Source organism: Frankliniella occidentalis, unplaced genomic scaffold, assembly GCF_000697945.3.
Source record: "Frankliniella occidentalis isolate FOCC.00 unplaced genomic scaffold, Focc_3.1 Scaffold248, whole genome shotgun sequence".
NCBI lineage: Eukaryota > Metazoa > Arthropoda > Insecta > Thysanoptera > Thripidae > Frankliniella > Frankliniella occidentalis.
In genome coordinates this window covers 142,844-152,322 of record NW_026267374.1, presented here as the reverse complement: position 1 = coordinate 152,322, position 9,479 = coordinate 142,844, and the positions used below count along the sequence as shown (strand labels likewise).

The window sequence follows — 9,479 nt, the reverse complement described above, 5'->3', positions numbered from 1 at the left end:
CGCCCGCGCGCTCGGCTCGCTCGGCTCTCGGCTCTCGGCTTCGGCTCTTTCCCCGCCGCGTTCGGCTCGGCTCGGCTCGGCTAGCAATCCGCTCCGCCCACTCGGCTCCGCTCACTCGCGCTCGCGTCGTTTCGTTTCTCTGTGATGCCTAGGTAAAAACACTTTGATTGGACGCCAAACCTACTGTGACAGTACCTGCAACGATTTATTTTGAAGAAATCTCGTAGGTGGGGCAACATAAATGTAGTTAAAGTTAATGCAGACATGCGATTCGAGTCGAAAAATGCGAAGTACGAGAGTTCACCTAAGCACATGTCTGCATGTCACATACACTTATCAGAGTTTCTTCCATTCCCTTACATTTGTGATTTAGCAAGTAAATTTTCAAAGGTAAATTTCCTCCTAAATTCTTATTTTTCAGTTATTTCACCATAGCATTGCCCACATTTAGTTTTGCGGTATTTGTATCTGCTTGGTCTTGTGTGTTTAGTTTCATTCATCAATGCTGCCATGGTGAGTGTTTCCCTACATCATATTTAAAATTATCTTATGCAAAATGTGATTTTAAAAGTAAAGATGGCAAGGCTGTTAAATATCTTTTTCTCTTTACCAGGCGGAAGCCGCTGTCAATGTCTCACATTGTGATGGAGGGCTGATCGGGAAAGCCGTCCATGTCAGTGCTGCACTTCAAGTAAGATAACTCCACCCTCTACTTTTAATCATTTTTAAAACATGCTTTTATTTACATTTTGTTCATAACTTTAAATATTGGCCACTATCTTTAGGATTGGTCTAACAATGAACTGCCATCACCGCAGTTTACTTTCTACACCAGGAAAGTAACTTCAAAGTGGGGAGGAGTTGTGAAACATTTCCATTCAGGGCTCTTAAATCTGGGAAACACATGCTACCTCAATGCATCATTACAGGTAAATACTTTGACAGCATATTTCCTCCTATTTGTTTAGCTTTATTACTATGTACATTTTATTAACTTCTCTTGCAGGATTTATTCCACATTCCTGGATTCCTCGACTTCTTGAAGGGAGATGTTCTGCACAGGAAAAGTTGCTATGCTCCGCTGACTTGTGTGACGTGCAGCCTCTTTTGTAGTCTCAGTAGCATGGAGAGTGAGGCTATTCATAAACCAGTTCGCCTGGTGAACCTCATAGGAAGTATGTTCTCAATCAATACTAATGTTGAATGTCATATGTGTATTTGTGTTCGCAAAGTCTTGTTTCATGTCTCTCACTTTTTGAAACATTATTGCGCATTTGTAATTCTATCTAAAAAAAATTTCAGGTATTAGTAAGCAGCATCTCCGTCCTGGCAAGGAGGAGGATGCTCATGAATTTATAGTCATGCTTCTTGATGTTATAGACAGAGAATTTCTCAATAGATTTGGTTATGAATATGAACGGTAAGGTTTTTTTAATGTTTTGAGAGAGTGACAATAGGTATAATATAATTTTGTCAACGGGTACTTACTTTATCTCCTATTGTAGGCTTAAGGACTTCTGCTCAATTCAGACTTCTGTTGGTGGAGAGATATTTGGAGGGTGGTTGCAGAACTTGTGTATGTGGAACTACATCTTATATCTGTTGCTTGTGCAGTGCTTTCAGTTTGTTGTCATCTGTTCTGTTGTAGGATAATTTAATTAAATCTGTCTTCTTTTTATGACTGCAGGTACATGTGTAAGTTGTAATATGTGTTCCACTACTTACTGCCCATTTTCTCAAATATTTATTTCTTGTGAAAGTGGAAGCATCCAGAATGGAGTTGCTGCGTATATTCAGAACACAGAAGAAGTTGAGTTCAAGTGCAGTAGAGGGCATAAAGGCATTGCCAAAAAGAGCTGTACAATTTATCGCTACCCTCAAGTGTTGAAGATTGTTGTAAACAGGTAAGGTGCAGAAACACAATAACTCCACATATTATCTGTAGCCAGTAGGAGAGACAATATGCTTTGTTTTATGTTTGATTTAGATTTGACTTTAATAACTACAAACTAAGGAACCCTGTGAGCGTGGACCAATACTTGAAAGTTGGCACAGCTCGTTATTCATTCCTTAGTGGAGTCATCCACTCCGATGTTGAAGGCGAAAATCGACACTACACATGTGTCTCAAGGTGTCCTAGTGGAAATTACACTTTATTTAATGATGCATCTGTAAGCCTTCCCATTTATTTTATTTTGTGAGAAAAGACTTCTTTTGTTATTTTTTTAAAGCAACCCGTACTTGTGTTTTGTGTTGTACTTTCTTTCAATTCTGTGTGCAGGTAACTCAGAATTACTCGGGAATGTGTTCAGATTTTGTAAGATCTGGTATTTACATCACATTTTATCAGCTTACTTCTCAGGTAATAAGATATCTAACTAATCAATGGGGTATTCTGAAGTAAATGAAAGTCATAGTGTATTCAGCTAACTGCAGCACTTTTAACTTAACAGGCCAAGACCAGGAATAGGACCCTGCTCAAAACTCCTTCTAAAAGAAGCCCTGCAAAGAAGAAACTTTTCATTGGCAAGTCTACAGTTTCACCTCAATCAAACTCAAGGAGAAACCCATTCGAGAAGACCATGTTTGGTCATACAAAAAGTTTCTCACCTAAGAGAAAAACATTGCCTAAACTCGCAAGGAGTATAAATTCATCACTATCACAAGTGGGTATCTTTTGGTGACATATAGCAGAGAGCTTTTCCTGAAACTGTACTGACTTAATATATATTTCAATGACAGCAGCTCCAAAAGAATTTATCTATTGACTCATTAAGTACCAATGAGAGTGGACAACCTCAGCAGCATAGCAGCAAAGTATGCAAGGAGCAACGTATACCCTTCAGATTTGACATCTTTTGCAATTTTCAGAATGTGCTTTTTATATTACTTTCCTATTGTAGGACATAGGCAAATCAGCAGGAATTGTTAGCCAATCATCAGCAGTCAGGAGAAGTCTGCTGTCACAACTCACTGCTGTTGGTTTGCCAAACTCCCAAGAGAGTTTAGTAACTGAAATTGACCAGGAATCACAGGTGGTAAGAATGGTTACATAATTACATTAATTTTCAGGATCTCAATCAATAGCTCAACTCAACATATACATGAGTAAAATACTCGAACTTTATCTATTTTAAACTTTTAAATAAAGGATTCTGAGGAAACTATGACAGCAATTGTGAGTCCTGTCACTTTGAAGCTAGGGCGGACCACTCTTGTTGACTCATTTACATCTTCACAAACCAGTAATTCCATAACATCAGACTGCGTGAGTAGCTTAAGTATTTTCTTTCTTTTCTATTTCTATTCAGATTTTTAATCTGAAAATTTACTTACAAGTATAAGTGGAATTTTCCAAATTTATTTCCCATTTTTTTCCCTACTATTAAGGATTCTGAGCAGACCATGACAGCAATTGTAAGTCCTGTTACTCTGAAGGTGGTCCGGACTTCTCTTGCTGATTCAGTTATTTCACAGACCAGTGATTCAAGAATATCAAATTGCGTAAGTAGCTTAAGTATTTTCTTCCCTTTCTATCTTTATTCAGATTTTTAATAAAAAGATTTACTTACGAGTGTAAATTTCCCAATTTATTTATCTCTTTTCTTTTTCCCTACTATTCAGGATTCTGAGGAAACCATGACAGCAATTGTAAGTCCTGTTACTCTGAAGGTGGTCCAGACTACTCTTGCTGATTCAGTTTCTTCACAGACCAGTGATTCAAGAATTTCAAATTGCGTGAGTAGCTTGAGTATTTTCTTTCTTTGCCATTTTCATTCAGACTGTCAATTTTGTGATTTACTCAACATGGATAAGTTTAATTCAATTCTGATTTTCAAAAAAATTCCATGAAAGGATTCTGAGGAAACAGTGACAGCTGTTGTCAGTCCTGTGACACTAAAGCTAGGCGGGACCACTACAGCTGATTCTGGGGTAATTGTTTTAAATCCTGATCCTGCCCAATCCGACAAGGTGATAACTTCTTCCACATTTAGCAATTACATGTTTTTTTGTAATCTGTGTATCTCATCGCTTTAATGTCACTTTCCAGACATACCATTTCTCTGTAGAAATGTGGGATCTCCAATCCAACTGTTTTGTTCCTAATTTTTCAGGTTTGTGATGCCCAAGATATGGTGTTCTACTTTGAAGAACTGTGTGACAGTAATGAAAACCTGGATTGTGGCATTGACGAAGATTTGTTCTTTGACAAATCTGATGTAGTTGAAACTGTAGGGTGTTCTTCTTTTCATCTAATTTGTAAACAATACCCTGCAACATAAGCTATTGTAATGTTAATCTTATTTAAATAATGAATTCCAGGACAACTTCAGAGCGTTTCAACCAGTGTTCTTGACTCCTGCCGATGTGCCACAGTCTAATTTACCATTTGCAGATGTTCAAAGGAATCATGTCAAAGAACTAAAGCGGTGGCTCCAAATGAGAAATATCCCCTCAGGAGGAAAGAAAGACGAGTTAGTTGCAAGGTTAATAAATCATACCGTTTCTTGGATCTACACATCATTTGAAATTCTCTACTCCTGAGGTTTTCTTGTTTTTCACAGGGTAGAGGCTGCTATGGACCTGGGAATAGACAAGGTTTTGGACCCCAAATTTGATGCGGGCAAGTGGTACGATGAGAAGAGAATGGCATTAATGTCATCTCAGGTGGGAAGCATAAGTAGTGGTGGGAGTGCCATTTACACATTATGAAAAGTTTGTACATGTTTTAATATATTCCTATAACTCAGCCATTATTTAACCACAGGATGCTTCACTTCTGAATGGAAATGTTATGTTTCCTGACCTTGGCTGGGAGACCTTCCCAAGCCGAGATATTCCCCAAAATTTCTCTTTTGAAAGTGTATACTTTTATCTAGTGGAGACAATGCCTGCACCTGATGATCTGAATGTCAACCCGGAAGATTCACAAGATGAAGTATATTCAGGAGATGAAGAGGTAGAGGAGGATGAAAGGACAGTTGTTACTGGTGATCCCTTTGAACAGCTTCACAATGAAGCAGTCCAATCCAGCAAAAAAATTAGAAGAGGTTTACAATTTTTAAAAAGTAAATTTGTACGAAATGGCAAAGATCTCGTATCAGGACGTTTTCATTCATATAAGGCCGAAGTGAGAGCCTCAATGGAGAAGAAAGCGTACTGTGTCAAAGTATGTATCTCCCAAATTTCTGGAAATGTCATCAAAGCCATTTGTAACTGTAAAGTCAGAGCTTTGGGGCGGTGCAGCCATATCAGTGCAGTACTCTTGTTCATCGTCCAGCATAAATCACTGAACGGATGTCAAGGTAAAGGAAAATGTTCCTTAAATTAACAATTTATAAAATTTTATCTTTTTATTAATAATTTAGGAGGGCAGGTTTTTGTTTCCAATTATAAAATAACAGCGTAATGCTCAGCAAGTCATCAAAATGTGTTGAAGTGAAGGGAGTAATTAACATAAACAGGTATACTTTTACATATTGTTGTTGATAAGTCTTCTCAGTTTGGTGAGTCCGTAAATCTGCTATTGTTTTGTTTTTTTTTCTGCTCGCATATGCACCCTTGCATTTATAACCATATTCTCTTGTCAACATTTGTCTCTCCACTATGATGTTTTTGTCTGGAAAATGGTGTATCTGCTTGTGTATGGCTCCTGATTGTTGTGGGCATTCCTTCCCCCACATTTATCCCTATTGCACACTAAAAAATTGTCTTCCTCAATTGCCCATGCCTCCCTCATCTTTAAAAATTTGGTTTTCTTTATGTTTTGGGTGTTGTGGGCATCCCTTTGGCCACATTTATCCCTATTGCACACTAAAAAATTGTCTTCCTCATTTGCCCATGCCTCCCTCATCTTTAAAAATTTGGTTTTCTTTATGTTTTGGGTGTTGTGGGCATCCCTTTGGCCACATTTATCCATATTGCACACTAAAAAATTGTCTTCCTCATTTGCCCATGCCTCCCTCATCTTTCAAAATTTGGTTTCCTTTTATGTTTTGGCCCCACAATGAATTTACTGTTTTACTATTAATGATGGGTCCGCTGTTGTCTGAATAACCACAGAATTTCAAACGGAGGTTGAAACAAAGAGGTATTGCTACAATACTATATGGTAAGGGGATATGGTTTCAGAAAATGTGTACAAATGGAATGATATAAAAACCTTCACCCTCCTACTAGAACTGGCATCGAGATTATCTGTTCAGAGAAGCCGCTGCTGGAACACTCCACAATAATATTTCATGTAGAATGTTGTTACTTTCATCCTGATCTGTTTTCTGCATTTGCTTTTAATTTTTGGAAAGTTGGATTTTGGGGCTTTTAATTTATACTTTATGGTACCTGCATTGTCTAGCATGATTTATTCTTTGCAATAAACTTAACAAATGCATGTGGAATGCTTGGCACAAACTCAATTTACATTTCAGGAACTTAGTTGAAGCATGACTAGTGTACAAGCATGACTAGTACTACTATAAATCCTTAAAATAACTAAACGGAAAATGTATTATAAAAATAAAAATTTGAGAATGCATGAAAGTAATTGCTGGAAATTTATGGTGAGTTGTACAAATTTCAATCAGGTTACATAAGTAACTTTATAATATGAATGACCTCTAAATGCATGAAATGTAACATAACATATTTGGATAGATCTTAACTTGCTTATTAACAATTTGTCAGTGTCTACATGAGACTTAGAAAATATTAATGATGTATGCATATTTTCTAACAATAAATGAATATTTAATTGTAGACTGGGTGCTGTAGTTGCTTTTACCTCTGGTCCAATCATTAAACACAAACAATTTCTTTCTATTTCACATGGTAGTTTTTTTTATTTTTTCCCCCTATTCTGACACGATTGAAATTCCTGAGAAAAGCTGCAATGTACACCATATCAGAAATGGTTCCTATCATGTTGATGGGAATTGTGCCCTGCAGAATTCTCCAGTCTTTGATATCAGCAACTGCATGTTCTACATAAATACGAGCTGCAGCTACGGCTTTTGTCATTATCTCTTCCTCAGCAGTCAAAGTTTCCCTTTCACCTAATGATGGGGGCTTGTAAAAATAACATCCCTTCTCTAATAGCTCAGATGTGAGATCATAGCCTCGATCTGTCATGACACCATCTCCTTTGTCAAGCATTTCCAATAGGTTACTTTTCAAAATTGTTTCCTTGTCAGAAATACAGCCTTCATAAGCATCACTACAAAAAATGGTCGCCCCATTGCAAGAAATTCCAATTGCAACCAGTAACACATTGTTACTTTTGTAGGCGGAATAGGTGTTTCCCTGCTGCTCAAAATTTGATGGGGTTTGAATATAAAACGATGCTCCATCCAAAATGACACGAAGATTTTTGAATGGTTTCATTACTTCTGGCTTCCCAAAAGCTTCTTGTTGAGCAACTGAGGGAAACATTTCTTTTTCCATAGATTTCAGCGTAAGATAAACTGTTCTTGTCATCACATACAAAAGTTCAGAAACATATCCAATACCAATGCCAAACAATTCACATAATTCTTCTTCGGGGAGACCTCTTCTCATGCGTAACAGAAACATGAACAATCTGTCTCTGGCTGACATCCTTGTTTCATTGAGAGTAGCAGGTTCGTTTTGTGCATAATGGAGCTTCAACTTCCTTATGCCTTCTTCACCACCAATTAAGTTATAAAGGATTTCAAAGTCTTCCAGAGATAATCCTGTCCAAAATTTAAATTTTTTATTGGACTTACATTTCTCAAAGGATATTAATGACTTTTTCCCTTTACTCTCCCTTTCTTTGTCATTTCCCTTCTCAGTTAAAGTCTGCACTACTGCATCAACCTGGGAGACACAATATTCATTAATGTAGACTTTGCAAATTAACACAAAACAATTTGCTGATCAAAACCTTCATTATTTACCTGAACAACAGTTGTTTGGGTTCCAACACTTCGACATTTAGGCAGAGTAGTGGATTCCTCCGAAAGTTCATCTGAATAATTTGAAGGATATCCAACAATCTGCAAAGTAATTTAACTGATTAAGAAACATTTAAACAAGGGTTCAAAGATATACATGTCTATCAAAGCTGTTTGAAAGGTACAGTCAGATTATAACTCTATTACATAACACAATAGGGACAAACATAGGGATTAATTTAACAACTTATTAAGGCGGGTAGGATGTCAACTTTTAATAATGGAGAAATCGCACTAATTATGAAATGCCTTTTTCCCTACAGCCATCACTTGCACTTCCAAACCATGTGTTTGGAACCGCGGGTCCCTCCGGAACAACCCTCAGGTGGCCCATAAACGGCAGTACGACTCCTTCAAAATCAATGTGAAAAGAAGATCTGGATTCGACCCAAGACCTGAGGTGGTCCTGGCGCAGCAGCCACAGGACCTAATGCGTTATTTGATTTCAGCTCTTACATATAGAGAAGATGACGATGCGTGCGGTTTCCAATCCATCATGAGTTTGCAATACAGTGATTATGATATTTCAGAGGAAGACTTGCAACTAATACAAGTGCTTAGAAAACAATTCCTCGACTCCCTGAAAACAATCATCATTCAGCACAGCCCCGGGGAAAAACTGAAGGACAAGAGAAAGTATATTGGACCTGTGCATGTGGCTGGTTCTGAAGAGCAAACGAAAAGTGATATGTGGAAACGCCTCAGAAATGTCTGTGCAACAGGGTCAAAATGCCGAACAATTGCTGGCTTCTGCACAGATTCACATAGGAAGCGCTTCCTGAAACGTCACATGTGGGGGATAGATTGCGTCAAAACAAAAGCAATGAAGTACGGATCTAAGTATGAAAACACCGCAAGAGAGGCTTACAAAGTCAAGCACTCGCTTCCTATTACTAAAATAGACAACAAAGGAATAAACCTCCACACCGCACACATTGGCTTATCCTGTAGTCACGATGGACTCGTTACTTTTGCAAGTGGGGAGACCAGAATTTTAGAAATAAAATGCCCCTACAGCTTAAGATATTACGATCCAAATGATTTTGATAAAGTATTATCTAAAAAACAGTTGTCTTCATTTTTCCTCAAGAGAAATCAGTCAGGTTCAATTTACCTGAGGGACAATTGTGAATATTACGACCAGGTTTAGATGGAAATGGCTCTGACTGAGGTAATGAAATGTGATTTTGTTGTGTGGACAGCTAAAGACACACTTATTATTCCTGTTGAATTTGACCACACAAGATGGTCTGAGTTAAGTGCTAAATTGACAGCATTTCATAGAGAGTACATGGCAGGGGAATATCTATTGAAGCGAATACCCCGAGGTCTCTCTCCACTCCATTTACCTTACTGTTCATAGAAGAGCCTGCTGCAGATTGTCGCCTCCCTTTTTGTACCCGAGGTACCCCTTGCTGAGCTGCTGTGACTGGTGATACCTGCAACTGTAATTTGTGATATTTAAATCTAAGTATCATACTTATTTTTGTTCTTAAATGTTCTTTTAAC

General features: G+C 37.8%; 1 protein-coding gene across 1 annotated transcript; it reads left to right on the top strand.

Moving 5' to 3' along the window:
* The first annotated feature begins 264 nt into the window (after window positions 1-264).
* Window positions 265-4,123, top strand: LOC127750736 (ubiquitin carboxyl-terminal hydrolase 36-like). Its single transcript, XM_052273123.1, has 18 exons — window positions 265-376; window positions 491-513; window positions 614-691; window positions 786-929; window positions 1,007-1,175; window positions 1,303-1,420; window positions 1,506-1,576; window positions 1,688-1,904; window positions 1,988-2,171; window positions 2,282-2,362; window positions 2,454-2,666; window positions 2,743-2,817; window positions 2,904-3,038; window positions 3,152-3,268; window positions 3,391-3,504; window positions 3,625-3,738; window positions 3,856-3,972; window positions 4,052-4,123. The coding sequence occupies exons 1-18, from the start codon at window positions 265-267 to the stop codon at window positions 4,121-4,123; spliced, it is 2,154 nt and encodes a 717-aa protein (XP_052129083.1).
* The last annotated feature ends 5,356 nt before the right edge of the window (window positions 4,124-9,479 follow it).

Excerpts from the sequence above, each read along its gene's own strand:
- LOC127750736 (XM_052273123.1), top strand. The coding sequence starts at position 265 with ATGCGATTCGAGTCGAAAAATGCGAAGTACGAGAGTTCACCTAAGCAC. Across the intron at positions 2,172-2,281 it reads CTTTATTTAATGATGCATCT|GTAACTCAGAATTACTCGGG; the intron begins GTAAGCCTTCCC and ends TTCTGTGTGCAG. Across the intron at positions 3,039-3,151 it reads TTGACCAGGAATCACAGGTG|GATTCTGAGGAAACTATGAC; the intron begins GTAAGAATGGTT and ends TTTTAAATAAAG.